The sequence below is a fragment of the Bombyx mori genome, chromosome 20 (assembly GCF_030269925.1).
Source record: "Bombyx mori chromosome 20, ASM3026992v2".
NCBI lineage: Eukaryota > Metazoa > Arthropoda > Insecta > Lepidoptera > Bombycidae > Bombyx > Bombyx mori.
In genome coordinates, this window is record NC_085126.1 from 3768086 (window position 1) to 3789058 (window position 20973).

Sequence of the window (20973 nt, forward strand, 5' to 3'; positions counted from 1 at the left end):
CAACACCGAGACAGTCAAAACAGTCTTAACAAATATAATGAAATATCTTATATAAGTGCGTCGGAAACTCACTTTTAACCAATTAAAACAATAAGAAAAAGTGGTTATCTATACTTAATATTATAAAGCTGAAGACCTTGTTTGTTTGAACGCGCTAATCTCAGGAACTACTGGTCCGATTAGAAAAATTTTTTCAGTGTTAGATAGCTAATTTATCGAGAAAGGCTATAGGCTATATAACATCACGCTAAGACTAATACAAACGGAGCATCAATAAATAATGTTTCAAAATCGGTTTTGTTTTTTTCTTTCTACGTAAATGAAGTCGCAGGTAAAATTTAGCGTTATGCCCAAGTAACTAACTATTCTACGCGGACCAAGTCGCGGGCAAAAGCTAGTAGTATAACAAAACTCACCAACAAGAATATTCCCAATACATCCCTTTCCAATATGAAAGGTGGTAAATATTAATTTAACAAATTACATGATGCCCCGTGGGAAATAAAGAAAACGGTTTGATAAAACTCGGGCGGGCTCAGCCCTATAATATACAGGGTGTATCAAAACTCTTCCCGATAGCATAGATGAGTGGTTGTTTTGGGAGTTACTCGATAAATAACACACGAAAAATAATTGATGCGTTTCAATTTCAATTGGTTTGAAAGGTGGAACACCGATTGATTAAAATGAGCGGCGGCATTTGCATTGTAGATGTCCACGGGCACAGATGAAAAATATTTGAGATCGAATCATAAAAATATACTACAAATACTTATTAACACACAATCATATATACAAATAAAAAAAGATGTGTGGTGTCATGGGACACCGGATAGGAACGAAGTTCCTTATTATAAAATATTAATTTTAAGTTCTACTCTAGGTATAAAGAAAATAAAACTGGAGGTTTCGCAATAACCCACGGTCATTTGGTAGCGTGCGAACTTATTGTGGTACATTTCATTCACGGTTGTTTCCATAAGAGTTAGTGTATTGCGCAAACGAACGCTCTGAGATCGTGGTCAATTAATGATAAAAAATATTTTATTTTTTGTACGTTATTACAAAGTTAAGTCATACACTGTGTGCATTACTAATTTGTACGTTATTACAAAGTGAAGTCGTACACTGTGTGTATTACTAATAAAAATCTTACGTTACGGACGTTTTTTCTCGGTTAGGTTACCCCTTCGCATCGTCCCATAAGGAACTTCGTTCCAAAAATAAATTATGATTCCGCAAAAACTCACAGCGCTAACTAATAATTGTAACTAAGCTAATTAAGAGCTGCTACACAATGTAACGAAGCTACAGAACTAAAAACATTTGTTCATTTAAAATATTCAGACCATAGAACATAGAATATGCAAATGCAGATGTGTAATATTTTTAATGGTATTTTAATACTGCTTGTTTATCTATTCCTCACGGAACAGCCATATCCTGATCATTTATCACGCGTTACGAAGTAAATATGATTTCCACCTTGAATACATTTATTGTCCATAAGAATAATGTGCTTGAGACCAGAATGTCATGTCTCAAAGTAAGTGGCGAGGCGTGAAGTATTTATAAGGTATAAATTTAAGAACACAATAAGAGTTGATTTATTATTATTATTCTTTTTATTGCCTAGATGGGTGGACGCGCTCACAGCCTACCTGGTGTTAAGTGGTTACTGGAGCCCATAGACATCTACAATGTAAATGCGCCAATTATAGTTACAATGGCTGCCACCTTTCAAACCGAAACGCATTACTGCTTTGCGGCAGAAATAAGCAGGGTGGTGGTACCTACCCGTGTGGACTCACAAGACGTCCTACCACCAGTATTATTGACGAATAATTAATGATAGTAATTTTTTTTGTTGTTACCTAAACAGATAAACAAACGAACTCACGGTTAAATGGTTACCGTGCCCACAGACATCAACAACATGAAAGCTGCCACCTACTTCAAGACTTCAGGTTTATTTCTCAATCGTCAATTAAATACGCTCAATACAATTGATGTTAATTACACGATACTATTTCTTTATCTTGGGAGTCATTCGTGAACATGTTTTAATTCATTAGAAAAATCGGTACATGTCTGCGGAATTTGAATATCGGCACAGTGGCATCGCTCGATAAGAGTATTCCAATCGTTCTTTATAACTTAATCATATTCGAACGACAGAATTTCTTTAGCATAGTTAACATAGTGCGAAAGTGCATAGTGCATAGTGACAACAGTAAATAAATAAATAAATAAATATTTACTAACAATCACGCCACGTTAATTGGTCCCGTGATAAGTTCGTAAAGAGCTTGTGTTACAGGTACCAGATAACGGATATAAATGTAAGATTTTTATTATACACATACATATATTTAATAGACATCCATAACCCTGGAAAAGACATTTATATTTATCATACAAATATCTTCCCTTGGCGGGATTCGAACCCGCGACCCCCTTGTGTAGTGACCATGTCACTTACCACTACACCAGACGGCCGTTAGTAGCATAACACGGCATGTTATGCTCTAAAAAAACAAACCTTCTACATTTAATTATTCTGTGCACATAGCCGGTTTGATTAAAAAGTTTTATTTTATCGTAACCAGACTGCAGTGCACTCTGAATTGCGGTGATTACATTACAACTAGCGCCGCGCAAATACATTACAGTTTAAGTTTTAATGCGGTTACGTGTACGTAACATCAGTTTTAATAGCTGCAACTCATTTGTGTTATACTTTTTAGTTGCTCTAAATGCAGCTAAGGCGCGTATCTTCGCCCTGGTGGTAGTCAGTAGATCTTAGAGAAAACACTGATTATAAATCTGCGTCTGAATTCATAAGTTTTTTTTTAATTATTTACAGCAGTAACTGATCCGCTTAGTATTAAGTGGATATCAGAGTCCATAGTCATCATGTTAATGCCGCCTCTCCCCATAAAAACACGAGGCTTACCTCTCAATCACATAGTATAATGACTATCCCAAGCTTCAAAGCGTTACGTAATAATGCTTCGTTGCAGGCACGGTAGTGCTACTTACCCTTGCAGGCTCACAAGATACTCAGCGGGGTATCCCGGAACACCAGCGGCACCGCCTGGGGTGGCCTGTCCGGTTGCCGTACCGAGACGGCCGACGTAGAGTCGTTGACTATCGCCTCGACGACCCGTCGGTCGGGCGTCCTAGAGGTGACGCCGCGAGTCTGGTTGTAGTGTTGACCGTGGGAACCCCACTACTCTGTCTGGGTTCTGACCCCGGACTGAGATCGGACGACTGGTGAGAGAGTGCAAGGGGAGTCGTTTGGTGGGTAGGGCCCTAAAACATCCTTGGGCCCGCGGTCTGCTCTCAGCATCTGCAGACCGTCAAGTCCCACATACCCACATACCCCGCGCGCCCCCTAGGCGCGGGGATCTCGTAAAAGGTCGGCCCCGGCCCGAAAAAAAAATGCTCACAAGATACTCTATCAACAGGTTATTAATAGCTTACCTCTGTTCACCGCTCTATTTGTTTGCTGCAAAGTTGTTACCCGTTCGTAATATGAAAACCAAGATAAGGTTGGTTTTAGTATTGTGTTTATTATGTTTATTGGCTCTGTTAGCCGCCGAGCATTAATCCAGGTGAGGCGAGGTGAAGTAAGGCGTGAAAACGACTGCTCAAAAAAGCTGTTTAAAAAAAATAGGCCACTACAAAAATCGGAACTACTTTTGACCTCGGGTGTACTTTGTGAGTCGTTCGTACTTTAATAATTAATTACCACACAATACGCACGGTTTGGTCGACTCGTGTAGTTTGTCGGGTCGGGGTAAATTCGACTTACGCGATATGAGAAATCCCATTAGCCGGTTGAGAAAACCCACTGAGTTTCTCGCCGGATTTTCTCAGTGAGTCGCGACTTCGATCCGGTGATAGATTCAGCGAAGCACTGCTCTTGCTAGGGCCAATGTTAGCAAGTTCTCTCTCTTGAATTTGATTAACATAGCAAATTTTGTTTGTAGCCACGTACTTATTGAAAAAGAGTAAGTCTTCAAACAACATTGCCGATTTTTTACAGTCGTGAAACTGTATTTCGAACTGGTGGTGAATCCATGACTATTTTGAAAGGCCTACTTAAATAAACAACATTAATCTTTTATTTTACAAATAAATGGCGACTTAGACGAAGCTCGGACCCCGTAGAATAGAAGTGAAGGTGACCACGACTAGATTAACTAGTTGTTTATATCTAAATAATAAAATCTTAAAAACTTCGTATAGAAACGAGACTCGACGATTTGCTACCAGAAGGTTCTTGGTTACTTTGGTCATATTGCTCGGCGGCCACCAGACAACCTTGAAAGATTGATTGTGGTGGCAAGGTAGAAGGGAAAAGACCCGCCGGCCGGCCACCAAACCGTTGGTCGGATCAGATAACTGCGCTCACTGGACTCTCTGTTGCGAACGCCCTGAGAGAAGCCGAAAACAGAAGCAAATGGAAGCTGAGGGTACAAAGAGCCACGAAGGGCTTTTAAGGACCCGACCTTCAGCAATGAAGCATTCGACTAAGAAGAATAAGAAAAAAGAACAAAATCTTTTAAACTAGCGTTTAGAATTTTCCGTTCCATGTTCTTGTCGTCAGATACGATTAAGATATAATTAACATATTGCATATACACATTGGAGTATTGTGTTATCTACCGTCTAATACATAATTTAATTTTATAAACTTGAAGCTGTTATCAATCTGAAAGTGTGTTTGTTGTTTGTTTGTTTGTGTTTTTTTTTTTACGAAGCGCGATGCACGAAGAATGTTTAAATATGATTTTTTTTAGAAGTGATTGATTTAGGTCAGAAGATTGACATTCCGAAGCTTTTGTTCTGATTTTTTTTTTCATTCTGTCTGTTTTCACTCGAAATTATTTTATTATCTTTAAAAAGTATGTGGCACTTTAGAGAAAACATTTGCTTGCAACTTTTCCTTGAAGGATATTTCAAAAAAAGAACTAACTAGTTTAAAAAAAAAGATGGACGTACCTTTAAATATTAATTTAAAAATCGAAAAACTGTTAAATAAACGGCTGGCGAATACGGAAGAAGATTCTATACAGTATGTTTTTATTTTATTACGTCCAACAAATATACCCTTGACGCGTAAGTGCGGCCGTTCCCAAAACATTTAAACTTTTATGGTTTTCCTTCGCCTTCGCCGAGGCATACATAAGTAATTAAGGTTGTTTTACATGCCCACACGGCGTTCACTCGTATTAACGTTATCATGCTTGTGAAATGTTAAACACCCCTTTGTCCTTTCTGGAGTTTTCGTAGCGTTTACCTCGACCTTTACACGTCTGTACCTTAAAATAACGCTACATCAGCGAATTATAAAGGTTATCTAAATATATATAAAAGTCGATGTGTATATGTTCTCTATAGACTCCGATACTGCTGGACGGATTTCGATGAGATCTTCAGATCGAACTAGCGGGATATTCAATGAAGTTTGGTAGAAATGCACCTATTGGTAGGACCTGTTATGGGTCCGCAAGTGTAGGTAACACCACCCCGCCTATTTCTACCGTGAAGCAGCAATGCGTTTCGGTTTGAAGGGTGGGGTGCCGTTGTAACTAGACCTTAGAACTATATCTCAAGGTGGGTGGCGCATTTATGTTGTAGATGTCTATGTGCTCCAGTAACCACTTAACACCAAGTCGGCTGTGAGCTCGTCCACCCATATAAGCTATAAAAAAAGCGATCAATATCAGATAAAAAGTGGGTGTCATATAAAGGCGAGTTCTTTTTTATTTTTTTTTATTTTTTTTTATTGCCCTTGTAGGCAGACGAGCATACGGCCCACCTGATGGTGAGTGGTTACCGTCGCCCATGGACTTCAGCAATGCCAGGGGCAGATCCAAGCCGCTGCCTACCGAGTTTCTCACCTTGTTTCCCTACCTATTCACTGGTAGTCTAAAAGGCTATTCCTATTACGCCCGGATGGGAAGGTGACCTCACAAGCTCAACTTGAGAGAATTTGCTAGAACTAGTCTTAGCAACAGCACTGCTTCGCAGAGTCTAAGGGATCCTACCCCTTAGAATTCAGCGGAGTATGTAATGAACGAAAATGCCTTCTCCGATTGCAATATCAATATAGTTACTACATTAATAACAGATATTTACTAGTGACAGGTTGTTTTGTGTATTCATGCAGCGAGCCAGCTAGGTATTTCGGTTTTTAAATACAATGTCTCGAAACTGGTGGCGACATTTTCGATATAAGAACTGGGTTGAAAACATGCCCAGTGAGCTTTTCGGCAGATCTTCTCAGTGGGCCGTGATTACGACCCAGTAGTAGAAGCAGACGTGAAACTGCTACCCTTAAACTGTTAAATCTTCTTTGGACATACGCGGGCGCTCTATCAACGGTTAACAAACCCTACCTCTCCCGGTTGAGTCCGTACTTGCCCATCCATCCTGGTGTAACTGAAGCTTCCGTCTTAAAATGAAAATTTCGGAGCATCGGTCTACCGGGACATTTCACCCCCTCGGGAAAAGATCTTCCCTTTGTCTTTGACCTCCAAAGGTGACATTCACGGAAAAATATAGGCCGGTGCTATTTTAGTCCGATACAAAAGGCCGTATAATAAAACTAAAACATCTTTAGATTAATACGTGAAGCAAAAACTTTGTATCCCTTTTTACGAAAATTGCGCGGACGGAGGAGTATGAAATTTTCCATACTTATAGAGAATATAGAGAAGAAGTGCACAATGCTAATTTTTTTTTTTATAATGCATAAAAGATACATTAAATCAATAAAGAAAACATTACACACATTACATACCATGTATTTGACGCACACACGCATGCATACTATTTATTGTCAAACTTTTGTTCTTGACGTCTGTGGTCAAATTGAGAATAGATTAAATATTGTTTGTGATTATTAATATTATTTTATAGTGTAGCCTTGGCGAAATTTGAGATTATAGAAGATTATACAATCATAATAGTGTACAAACTTACAATTCTAATTAATTATAGTCGAATTTCGACTACAGCGGGACCTCTAGTTATATTAAATGTAACTGTCTCGAGTTTCGTCCTTTTAGTCTTGTCTGTGATCAACGCTAAGCCTCAGGGTACACGGTTAATCGGCAGTTTGAAAACACCTGACCCTTGCAATCGGATAAATCTGTTCAGATAGTTTAAGCGTACCGTAACAATTCGTATACCCGATTAACTGGCTGTCTATTAGTTGTCCAAATGGCTTAGCGGTCGCTTCGAAGATGTCTCTCGTTTGTTACCGAATTTGATTTATTTATTTTGACGAAGTCGTCGTGGCCTAAGGGATAAGACGTCCGGTGCATACGTGTTGAACGATGCACCGGTGTTCGAATCCCAGGCGGGTACCAATTTTTCTAATGAATTACGTACTCAACAAATGTTCACGATTGACTTCCACGGTGAAGGAATAACATCGTGTAATAAAAGTGAAATCCGCAAAATTATAATTTGCGTAATTACTGGTGGTAGGACCTCTTGTGAGCCCGCGCGGGTAGGTACCACCGCCCTGCCTATTTCTGCCGTGAAGCAGTAATGCATTTCGGTTTGAAGGGTGGGGCAGCCGTTGTAACTATACTGAGACCTAAGAACTTATATCTCAAGGTGGGTGGCGCATTTACGTTGTGGATGTCTATGGGCTCCAGTGACCACTTAACACCAGGTGGGCTGTGAGCTCGTCCACTCATCTAAGCAATAAAAAATAAATAAATAAAAAGATAGTTTAAGCTTACCGTAACAATTCGTATATCCGATTAACTGGCTGTCTATTAGCTGTCCAAATGGTTTAGCGGTCGCTTCGAAGATGTCTCTCGTTTATTATCGAATTTGATTTATTTATTTTTATTTCATTTTATTTATGTACACACAAAAAAGAAGACACAGTACAGAGTAATAGGAAAATTATGTACAAAGGCACTGCTTATTTCTTTAAGAAATCTCTTCGAGCAGACCTGCGAGAGGATTATGAGAATAATAATTAAAATTTATGAGTGTGTGTGTAGAACAGCTAAAATAACAAATACAACATGAGAATTATAGTAATGCACATACACTTAGCAAATATTGTTAAACTTGTTATTTAATTAATCACCCTTTAATGTTTTCAGTATTTAAGCGGATTTTTTAAGATTAAATCTACCTTTACGATTAGATCTCACTTTTCTTTATTGTCATTATATTACTTCCGAGATTTATTTTTTATTACTTAGATTGCTGGACGAGCTCACGGCCCACCTGGTCTTAAGTGGTTACCGGGGACATCTACAACGTAAATGCCTACGCGCAAATAAAAATATTTTATTCATCCGTGACCACGAAAACTGGTTTGATTGAATTACGTCTACGACTCATGAAATTCAAAGAAAATCGTAGAATTTTTTCTTAAAGAATGAAGCTTATTTAATTAAATTTATTCACGCATATACCTAACTTTCTAAATACAGCTTCTAATAAGTTAAGGTTAAGCTATCCTAAAAGAACAAATCAAGCGGTAAAATAGGAAGGACTTACAAAATCACACCGAGTTTTTTAAAGGACCGAAATTTCCCACACTACCCTATATAGGCAGCGACAACATACCAGTACAAAAAATACAAAAAATAATGTGTTTACTCAACAATAACAAAGATGTTATGTTTAAAGTTTAAAGAAATTTACAACTCACCTGGCATATGATTGTTGTCGCTCTTTTAAATCGGAGGTAGCCTGCCGATAGCAATTTCTATTCGACGCTTCTAAAATCAAAGCACTGTTTGATTGGTTAGCAAAATAGGTCTATAGAATGAACTCGCCTATTCAAAAAAAATATCCAAGCAGCAACAAAAATGGGCAAGTGTAAACGATATCCACAATAAAGGTATTGTGTTAATGTATTGAATACTGTAAAAGCGAGTAAACAAAGGCATTGTTTCTTACTGTTTCCATTTCACCTTTTGTTCGGCGTAAAAATGATGTATAGCGTAGCGTCATAGCATCGCCGCTACGTAGCTACGTAGCACCTATAGATTAAGTATCGTAGTAGCAAAGTAGCTGCGTAGCGCGTTTATTATAAGTGTCGTTGTAGCTACGTAGCGTCATAGCATCGCCGCTACGTAGCTACGTAGCACCTATACATTAAGTATCGTAGGAGTAAAGTAACTGCGTAGCACGTATATTATAAGTGTCGTTGTAGCTACGTAGCGTCATAGCATCGCCGCTACGTAGCTACGTAGCACCTATACATTAAGTATCGTAGGAGTAAAGTAACTGCGTAGCACGTATATTATAAGTGTCGTTGTCGCTACGTAGCCTCATAGCATCGCCGCTACGTAGCTACGTAGTACCTATACATTAAGTATCGTAGGAGTAAAGTAACTGCGTAGCACGTATATTATAAGTGTCGTTGTCGCTACGTAGCGTCATAGCATCGCCGCTACGTAGCTACGTAGCACCTATACATTAAGTGAGTCTTCTATTATCAAAGGTGGCAATCTGTGCATTTGAACAAGAAAATGTTATTGATATGTCAATACAGATTGATTTGAATATAATCGTCTCCTTCAAAGAATACGGTTCAAAACCTGCATTAAATAAAGGTTAATACTTAACCTGTTATTTATCTAAGATGTCGTTCAGACGAGTTTTGTGGCTGCCAATGGAATACAAAGTCAATAATTCGTTTTTCTGATTTACCAATAATTGTCCAAAACTCACATTGCCGGCTTTGATACTAGTCGACTCAAGTATCGTAGTAGCAAAGTAGCTGCGTAGCGCGTTTATTATAAGTGTCGTTGTCGCTACGTAGCGTCGTAGCCCGTATGCATTAAATTATCGTAGCAGCTTAACGATGGCGTAGCAGAACTATTCTACATTGTATGTAGGATAAGTGCGTAAGGGAACTTATGGACACCAAAGCCTGAATGCCGTTTCCTACGTATACATATACTTATACATATGGTTGGAGCTTCAATAGTATTATTTTATATCTGGTCTAGTCGTCAGTAGGAACACAAGGCTGCTACGCGGCTAAAAATATAGGACTTTTTTTGCCTTTTTTTGGGTCACTTCGAAATCCCTTTCTAAACATGGGGGCAGTAAATCGGTACACGATCACGATGATGAACTGTTTGTGGAATTCGAATTCTGCGTATTATGGGCACTCGAAATCAAGTTACAGATCGGTCGCAGAGTCCTTTAGGCCATATCTTATATTTTTCATTAGATAACATTTTTTTTTTTGGAACGAAGTTCCTTATGGGTCTATGCGGAGGGGTACCATAACCGGGAAAAAATGTCCGTAACGTAAGACTTTTATTAGTAATGCATACAGTGTACGACTTAACTTTGTAATAACGTACAAATTAGTAATGCACACAGTGTACGACTTAATTTTGTAATAACGTACAAAAAATATATTTTTTTTATCATTCATTGACCACGATCTCAGAGCGTTCGTTTGCGCAATACATTAACTCTTATGCAAACGACCGTGTATGAAGTGTACCACAATAAGTTCGCACGTTACCGAATGACCGTGGGTTTCTGCGAACCTCCAGTTTTATTTTCATTATACCTCGAATAGAACTTAAAATTAATATTTTTATACTAAGGAACTTCGTTCCTATCCGGTATCCCACGACACCACACATCTTTTTTGCGTCTTTAGACCTAGTCTGTTAAAAACAACACACCGTCCACCAGATTGTGAAGGGTCAGCATCATGGATGTCAATGTCAAGGGCATAGATAGCCAAGCCACTGCGCACCACTCCAGTAAAATACATAAAAACGATATCTATACTAAAATTATAAAGAGGAAAGATTTGTTTGTTTGTATTCGGAACTACTAAACCGATTTGAAAAATTATTTCACTGTTTGAAAGCTAAACTATTCCCGAGTTACATATAATAAAATAATGTACTACGACTTTGTAGAACACATTATTATTTACAAAAAGTGTCACGACAGCATATGTCTAACTATTGTAGTTATACCGCAATAAGTGCTCTTTTATTAAAAAAAATAAACCAACGTCAAATATCGTTGAAATTTTTGTTAAAGAACCGAGCGGAGCCGGAGCGGGCCGCTAGTTAGTTATACGAATGTAGCTTTATAACATTAAATTTAAATTATCATACGTACGCTCTATCTTATAAAACATATTTCACCTTAAATACTGACCCACTTCCAATGCCTTATGCGTGGAATTCTCTGAATATCAGAGAATGCTTTGTCAATAAGACCAACTACGAAATTGACTATGTTAAAATGAAACTATGATGTTGAGGGTGATTTATTAATGTTACTCGACGTGATTGGGATTCCATAATCATAACTTTTTTTTTTTTGATAGCAAAGATGTGTGGACGATCTCACAGCCCACCTTGTGTTAAGTGGTTACTGGAGCTCATAGACATCTACAACGTAAATGCGCCACCCACCTTGAGATATAAGTTCTAAGGTCTCAGTATAGTATCTTTTGAAAAGTATCTGTGTATAACGACATAGGGAAGATCTTCCACGGAGCGCGTGATACTGCTCCGTAGAACGACGGTGCGAATGCTTCGATACTTATATATACTAGTATGTAAGCTTATCTTGAAAATGTCGTTAGCGAGATTCGGGCATCTGACTAATAATATCTCGTGTCCTATAATAGCTACCCTCCGAGAGAAATTTGGCGTTTGTGTGGCGCATTTACGTTGTAGATGTCTATGGGCTCCAGTAACTACTTAACACCAGGTGGGCTGTGAGCTCGTCCACACATCTAAGCAATAAAAAAAAAAGCACATAAATAAACATCAACAACGCAAATGGTAACGCTAAAAAAACCTTGAGACCTGAGTTTTAAGTTTGAATTTTGAACAACCGCTACCCTTCAAACCGAAACATATTACTGCTTCAAGACAGGAATAGGCAGGCTGGTTGCATTTACCCGAGCGGACTCATAAGATATCTTACCACAAGTAAAAGACGCCTTTCTTGGATAAGTAATCGAACGTCTTTTGCAGTGAAGCCTATCCCCTCACGCCGCTGCCGGATGAAGTAGGAGGTGTCATCACCGAGGGCCCCGCGCTTCTCTTAGCCGCGTGGACTCCTAAGGGTCACGGGCTGATCACCGTGAAAGACTACGATATATACTACCGCCCGGCGCCGAGATCTTCCACTGGGTATCGGGTTACGGACACCGGCGTACCCGGTACCATTCACAACGGTGTACCCGATTGGCTGTACGAAGGTAAGAGCTTTGAATCGTTAGTAAGAATATCAGCATATTTTCGCTTCGATATAAACCTTTGTGTAAATTTTTTATTGGAATATAGACCGTGCGGTAAATTGAGTAAGGTAATTTCTTGTATTGACGTTCTTCAGGTAATTGAAATGTGGAATCCATCTCGTCTATTTACGAACAAAAACCAACTATCGGTGGATTTAACTGGTGATATTAAACTCATTTACGCTGTCATAGTATTGATGAAAAAAGTGTCCAGATTTTTTATAGTTCAGTGATTTACTCGCCACCCGTTCCCACTTTTGTAACTTTTATATTACCAGTATCCTCAGCGTCCTTTATAAGATGAGATACAGGTAAGCCAAGGGAAAGTTACCTAATGTGTCTTGAAACAATGGCCTTGTAATCAATGAGAAGACAATTTTTTGAAATTATGATTCAATAAGAATGTAAGCCATGATGACGCTTCGCCAGAAAATGCGAAATAGATTTACCAGGGTGAAGAGAATGTTAGGTACTCGCCGTACCTCTGGTCAAAGTCAATGGCTCTCAAAGGGGCACCCCGCTAGGAAAATATTGCTTTGTTTGGGGCCTGTGCGTGTGATTATCTCATGTGTTTAGTGTTCCATCGTGATTTTTTCGCTCAGCTCGTTGACTTTGAAGCAAATCAAATTGGAAACAATTGGTATGCAGTCTAATAAGCCTAATTGTTTTGGAGGTAAGTAAAATGTGGATATAAGGAGGTAAATATATATATATATTATACATTTGGAGTTTATCATTTTATTTGTTCTGATATATCTTTATTATATACGGTATATTAATTTAAATTTTATTATAATTATTATACAATACTTTCTATCGGTAAATGATCACCCGAAAACCTGTGAATACGTAAATTTATTTTGAAAAACTCTAAAATTAAGGATCTAACAAACGTAGGTTTTTTTTACCGAACTCAACTTTTCTCCGGAGAATTTCTTCATTACCTCTATTTTTGACAATATCTCCAACAGATATCATCTAAAATTATTATTCTTTTTATTATTATTGCATAGCTATAAATTTTGACTAAAGGCGCCTAAATAATTTTGTGGTCATTTAAATCCAATGATCAGTAAAAGAATACTAGAAAGAAAAGCATTATGGAATGTTAAAGAAAAAATCGATTGCCTTTGGTAGAGGTGTATTCGATAAAAGCCACCATCACCATAATCCCCCAGCATTGCTTCTACTTTCACCTCAGTGCTAACATATTAGCATTTAGAACGCTGAACACGTAAGATCCCTTGTGACTACGAAATAGATCGTGCAAGTCGTCATAATATTAATACAAGATAATATTAATATAAAACTTTTCTCAATACTGCTGTGAGTTTGTCTCATTCTTGTTTCGTTAACCCGCGTCCTTTGTTCAAGTGAAAAAAATCGGTTGTCTGTAAAGTCGGTTTACTGACGATAGTTGAACGCGACAACGTCATAAGAAAATACTGATGGAATGGTTTTTTACTCATCGTGAAATAGTTCTGTTAACTTATCTATATATTAATACGTGAAGCAAAAACTTTGTATCCCTTTTTACGAAAATTGCGCGGACGGAGGAGTATGAAATTTTCCACACTTATAGAGAATACAGAGAAGAAGTGCACAATGCTAATATTTTTTTTAAATAATGCATAAAAGATACTTTAAATCAATAAAGAAAATATTACACACACTACATACCATGTATTTGACGCACACACGCATGCATACTATTTATTGTCAAACTTTTGTCTTGATGTTGTGGTACAAATTGTGTAGCTGTGTGACGACAAATTGAGAATAAAATACAATCATAATAGTGTACAAACTTACAATTCCAATTAATTATAGTCGAATTTCGACTACTGCGGGACCTCTAGTTGTTATAGTTTTGTCAATTATAGCATAACCTACAATCGCTGCACTAGCGGACCGATGCTATTTGTTTTAATGATGAAAGCACGAACATTCGACAATATATCACTGAACATATATTTTATATCGAAAGAATAATTACCTTTATCGCCGCAATTATCGTTGCTAGAAGCAATTGACACCACATTCACTTTTCACTGAACTTCATACTTGACGAAAACATGTAAATGTATTATTGTATAGCAGCTGTCCACGCGGATGCATCGCTCACTCAAGTAGGAGAGAGACAGATGTCGAACGCTGCCGAACGCGGAGGCCGATTGTGCCTCTTTGTCGCTCGCTGTGCGCTCTCGCTTGCACTTCAAGCCTTAAATGGAACGCTTCAGAGCGAGGTAACGCCGCGTGAGTCATGGTTTTTCTTGCGTGCAGCCGTACAAGGTAAATGCGCCACCTACCTCGAGATATGTTCTAAGGTCTCAGTATAGTTACAACGGCAACCCCACCCTTCGAACCGAAACGCATTACTGCTTCACGGCCAAATAGGTGGGGTGGTGGTACCTACCCGTGTGGACTCCCAAAAGGTCCTACCACCAAATAACTAAATAACTTTATAATTAACTTCCTGTGGCGGGTAGCCATTATACAACGCAAGATATTTGACAGATGTCCGAATCTCGCTTACGACATTTTCAAGATAAGCCCCCCTCCGTTACCTCCGTCCGTAACTAATCACGTCCGAGTCACCAGTTTGTAGGAATTGACGACGAAAGGAAGATTTTCCACCGAGCGGCTGATATTGCTCGGTAGACCGACGGTCCGAATGTTGTTGTTCGGAACTTGTATATATGCAAGCTTGTCTTGAAAATGTCGTAAACGAGATGCAGGCATCTGTCAAATATCTTGCGTTGTGTGATGGCTACCCGCCACACTTCCCATATTGGTATCTCCTGAGCGCTTTAACGTTTCTTTATTCAAATAATAATAATAATAATAATAATATTTATTCATTCAAGCCTCTTAAAATACAAACACGTACAAAAATACTTAACACTAGTATACTATAGTATAATAGTAATAATATACATGGCTTTTTTATGAGGTATACAATAACAATATTCCCTGACTTTTATGCTAGGAAAACCTGTGTTACAAAAGTCAGTGGTTCAGTGCTAGGTCACCAGGTAAAGAAATGAGGTTTGTGGAGAGTACTCAATGGTAGGCAGCAGCTTGGCTGTACCCCTGGGATTGCTGACGTTCACTCACTATCAGGTGGGCCTTATGCTTGTCTGCAAGGGCAATAAAAAAAGCGTCAAACAGTAAAGGGTTCAGTGTGATAACTTAAATGTACATTTAATAGAAGGCAGCGGTTTGGCTGTGCCCCTGGCATTGCTGCAGTCCATGGGTGACGGTAACCGCTCATCATCAGGTGGGCCGTACGCTTATCGGTCTACAAGGGCAATAAAAAAAAATTAAACAGTACTTATTGTCGTAAAGAGTTCAGTATAACAGCTTGAAGTTTTATTATTGTGAAAATGGCAGCATATGCGATCTCCAACCGAAATTTACTAGTATGCTACCATTACTAGGTGGGGCATATTCTGAGCTCGGACGGGTTGATACAACTGTCCTGTTAACTTCTGCTGCGAAGCAATCATGCGTTTCGACTTTAGGATGGCTTGATTCACGCTGTGATATGTTTATGGCCCGATAACCGTTTAACATTAAAGTGAGAACTAAGTTTGCTTACAAATATCACCCAATATAAAAACTGTTGTGTAATTTAAAGGAAAAACATACATACACAAAATATTCATCAACTTATGGATAAGTACAAAGGGAACTTTACTGCTTGAGTAACTAAATTATTTAGAAATATAGAGACACCCCATCAACGCCAGTGCTTCTGTTCATTGATAAACGGAAATCAACTTTTAATTAATAAGCAAAATCAGAGATTTAATAATCATCGATTTCAGTCGATTTAATCATCACACATTATTATATTCCTGTATAAAATAGATTTCATTTCTAAACACTATTGCTTCAAAATTATCACTAGTAAACGATATCTGACCTACGTCTATGATAATAGACGATGACCGAGCTTTGCTCGGTATTTTTTAATATTTTATATGAAAAAGACACAAATAATATAAATAAACAATTCATTTTCTTGGTCTAACCCTAAACCAAACACTCATTGGCTTCGGGTGGCTTAACAACGCCATCTGCTGAAATAGCTTAATAGTATTATTATTCACCAATAGATGTCGGGAATAATCATAAAGTTGATTATTGAAAACGCGAATAAAACAACATTTTCTGAAAATAATTCCTAGCTAGATCGATTATACTAAATTTTATGAAAATCGTTGGAGCCGTTTCCGAGATTTAGATTATATAAATCAGAAGAAAAACCATTAAAAAAAATAACAATCAGCACACGTTTACAGAGACTTAAAACAATGACTCACGCACACCATGTCCACGACTACCTTCTCTCACGAACGCCGCCGATTGAATGAATGTTTCGTTTTTTTTTTTTTTTTTTCCTACCTAAGCTGATAGCCCTAGCGGCTATTTCAGCGTAACCCTAACTTTAGTAGGTGAGCTCACGGGGCTCAAACCTGACGATGTTGCTAACACGAACCCTAGCAAGAGTCGTGCTTCGCAGAATCTACCACCGGATCGGAAACGCGACCCACTGAGAAGATCCGACGAGAAACTCAGTGGGCTGTGTCTGAGAGTTAATTTACTCGTCGAGCCCTTCGTCGCAAGCGACGGGTTCGACGAGAACGGTGACCGGTGCTTGAAGTACCTAAAAGCACCGTTAGTGGATCGGGAGGATCCGAGATGACGTGTTTTGGGCGACGTCGACTGCTTTCCATTCTGTCCGCAGGATCGGGAATGTAGTTACCGGCGGCCACGATGAGAGGGTTCTCGTGTCGTGCCGCTTTATCGAAGTGGCGCATGGACGCCGACTGAAGATACTTACTGATGGACTCTAAGTCCAGGTCGTCATGGAGGTCGACGTTCCTGACGAACCACGGGGCTCCGACGGCTATCCTGCAAAAACGGGATTGAATAATTTGAAATGTTTTTAGGTGTATGCGGGCCGCGTGAGCGAACACTACACTTGCATAGGTCATGACGGGGCGTATGCAAGTTTTGTAGAGTGTCACCTTATTTCTAAGGGACATTTTACTTCGCCTACATATCATCGGGTAGAGACGTCCTAGAATGAAGGCGGCACGGTCGCGTACCGTCTTGATGTGGGGGCGGAATGTCATCCTACTGTCGAGGGTGACGCCTAAATATTTGACCTTCGGGGCCCACGGTATGGGCTGGTCGAACATCGTGATTGGGCGAACGGCGCGGGCGGGGGTGTTGACGCGCTTAGTCGGGAGAGGGATGCTCAGCGTGGTGTTCGGAGGGCGACCCCTTTTGAAGAGCACCGCTGTGCTTTTCGTGGGGTTGATGTCGATGCGCCACTTCCGGAACCACTGTCCCATGGTGGTAGCTGCGGTCTGAAGTCGTCGATGAAGCAACGCCTTCTTCCTACACGAGTAGTAGATGGCGGTGTCATCGGCGAAGAGCGCCAGATGGGTCTCCGGAGACCGGGGTATATCATTGATATACAAACTGAATAGTAACGGGGAGAGGGCGGAGCCTTGCGGGACTCCGGCTGTGACGTGACGGGGCCGGGAACGCGTTCCCTCGACTCGATATCGGAACGAACGGTTCGACAAGTAGTCTCGTATGATGAGCACGAGCCTGTCTGGCACTCCCATGTTATACAGTTTGTATATCAAACCGTTGTGTCAGACTTTGTCGAACGCCTTCGCTATATCGAAGAAGAGGGCTCCTGTCGGAATGGGAATGTTTCGAGCAAAGGCGTTGCTATTTATAGGCACTGTACCCGCAACATTATTATGAAATTCGTGTTTCCTAAATTAACACTTAAAGTCTTTGAACGATGTTCTCTCGACAAATGTCAACCGACAAATGCGCGGGTGACGGAGCTGCGTGCCGGTTTTATACCCTTTTTATAGGGTATTCCTTACTATATATATATGTCAGCAGACGTCAGGGATGGCTGAGCGGTAGTTTCCGTCATCACTCGTATTTGGTTGAACTCGGTTTAGTCAATAAAACTTTTTGAATAATAATTATTGAAACTCACCACACACAACTTTCACAATGACAGGGTAAACCGACAGTTTCGTTGCACATACCGACAGACCGACTGACCGACTGACTGACTGACAGAGACTCACTGACTGAGACGGACGGAACTACTGTCTGACACGGAATGCCACGACTCTGTCCACGTACCGCCATTTTATACTGTGGCGTTACGGAGTCTACCCTTCATTTTGTGATATTTATCAAAACAACATTTCATCATTTAAAATAATAATCAAAACCACCGTCTTAATATTACTAAAAGTCGTTATCCACGACAACTAAAAGTCGTTATCCACGACATATATATATTAATATACAGGAATTGCTCGTTTAAAGGTATAAGATAGACAAATGTGATATCAGTACTCGTCACATACGTTGGTATGAACTGACTAGGTGAGTCCTTTATATTTTAAGTATGTAGGAATGTAATGAATTATTTTATCAATTTGTGATAATATTTAAAACTTATTAACAGTGTGTGCACTTCTGATGATAAACGACGCTATGAAAAACCTGGGATTAATTGTTTATTGGACCCCTAAACATAACGACTTAAATTAGTGTGTAGAGGACAACACTATGAGACAAGGACAAGGTTTACTGGTGAAAAACGTATAGGTAAGTGTAGAAAATTTCATACTCCTCCGCCCGCGCAATTTTCGTAAAAAGGGATACAAAGTTTTTGCTTCACGTATCAATATATACTAGAGGTCCCGCAGTAGTCGAAATTCGACTATAATTAATTGGAATTGTAAGTTTGTACACTATTATGATTGTATTTTATACTTCTATAATCACAAATTTCGCCAAGACTACACTATAAAAAATATTAACAAAGACAAACAATATTTATTAATCTATTCTCAATTTGACAACAGACGTCAAGAACAAAAGTTTGACAATAAATAGTATGCATGCATGTGTGCGTCAAATACATGATATGTAGTGTGTGTAATGTTTTCTTTATTGACCTTTTATGCATTATTTAAAAAAAAAATTAGCATTGTGCACTTCTTCTCTATATTCTCTATAAGTGCGGAAAATTTCATACTCCTCCGTCCGCGCAATTTTCGTAAAAAGGGATACAAAGTTTTTGCTTCACGTATCAATATATATAGATGTAAACGGTTACATCTGAATTTTTCGTTCTTGCATAACAGGGCATCAATATGAAGTTCTTGGTTGTTTTTTCGATGTGCGTGCTTGCTGTCAGCGGCGCTGCTTTAGAAGTGGAACTCGACTTTCTTTCCGGTCCAGTTAGCGCCGAAGAGGAGAGACTCATAAACTCGATTCTCACTGCTGACTTTGACACCGCCTTTGCTCAGACTATGCAACTCCAGAGACAGTCGAAAGAAAACATCATCGAAGACGCCGTCACGAAACTCGTCAGAGGCAGCAAAAGGAACGTATTAGACTACGCCTACAAACTATGGTTCGGCGAGGCCAAAGGATCGTCAAAAACCATTTCCCAGTTCAGTTCAGACAGATCTCGTCGTCGTGGCCTAAAGGATCCACGTCCGGTGCATTTGTATATAGCGATGCAACGGTGTTCGAATCCCGCAGGCGGGTACCAATTTTTCTAATGAAATACGTACTTAACAATTGTTCACGATTGACTTCCACGGTGAAGGAATAACATCGTGTGATAAAAATCAAACCCGCAAAATTATAATTTGCGTAATTACTGGTGGTAGGACCTCTTGGTGAGTCCGCACGGGTAGGTACCACCGCCCCGCCTATTTCTGCCGTGAAGCAGTAATGAGTTTCGGTTTGAAGGATGGGGCAGCCGTTGTAACTATACTGAGACCTTAGAAATTATATCTCAAGGTGTGTGGCGCATTTATGTTGTAGATGTCTATGTTACTTAACACCAGGTGGGCTGTGAGCTCGTCCACACATCTAGGCAATATAAAAAGAAAATATCTTATCAAAGAGCGTTGTCAAGATTATCTCTAAAAGGGACAATCTTGCCATCAAACTTGGATACGCCCTGGACGCAGAAAAAGACAGGACAGCCTATGGCGATGCTAACGACAAGACGAGCGAGAACGTCAGCTGGAACGTTCCTTTGTGGGATAACAACAGGGTCTACTTCAAGATTGTCAGCGTTTTCCGCCACCAAAGTCTGAAAGTGGGAACGGATGCAGATAATCAAGGCGACCACGGTACTTATGGCGACGACGTAGCTGACACCCACATACACCAGTGTACTTGAAGCCCGCCAATCTCGAAGGCGATGTTATGTTCTACATTTTCAATCGCAAATTCAATCAGGCCCTGAAGCTCGGTAGGGCGGTCGACTGCGATGGAGACCGTATCGTGTACTCTCACTACGGCAATGTGGATGGCCAACCAGAACTCTACGGTTGGCATATCTCTGCATTCAACTAAGAGATAGTATATTTTCAAAAAAAAAAAACAATTCACTACTATTATAGATATATTGTTTTGTAATTTCCATTCAACGTTACCCAATGACCTGGATTTAATAACTTTTCGAATAGTTTAAATTATTGTATTAAAAAGTATTATATCTATTAATTAATACTGGTGGTATTGGTTAAACTATGTTTTTAATTTGTGATAATATTTAAAGCTTATTAATAGTGTGTGCTCTTCTGATGATAAACAACGCTATG

General features: G+C 39.3%; 1 protein-coding gene and 1 pseudogene across 2 annotated transcripts in view; both read left to right on the forward strand.

The window, feature by feature from the left end:
- LOC101744064 (inactive dipeptidyl peptidase 10) overlaps positions 1-20973 on the forward strand; it is a 298205-nt gene that overhangs the window by 185096 nt on the left and 92136 nt on the right. For both annotated transcript variants that reach the window (XM_038018151.2, XM_038018153.2), the window contains exon 6: positions 12024-12250. In XM_038018151.2, the coding sequence (XP_037874079.1) occupies positions 12024-12250 (227 nt within the window). The remainder of the gene's footprint in view (positions 1-12023; positions 12251-20973) is intronic.
- Positions 19390-20725, forward strand: LOC110386188 (microvitellogenin-like; annotated as a pseudogene).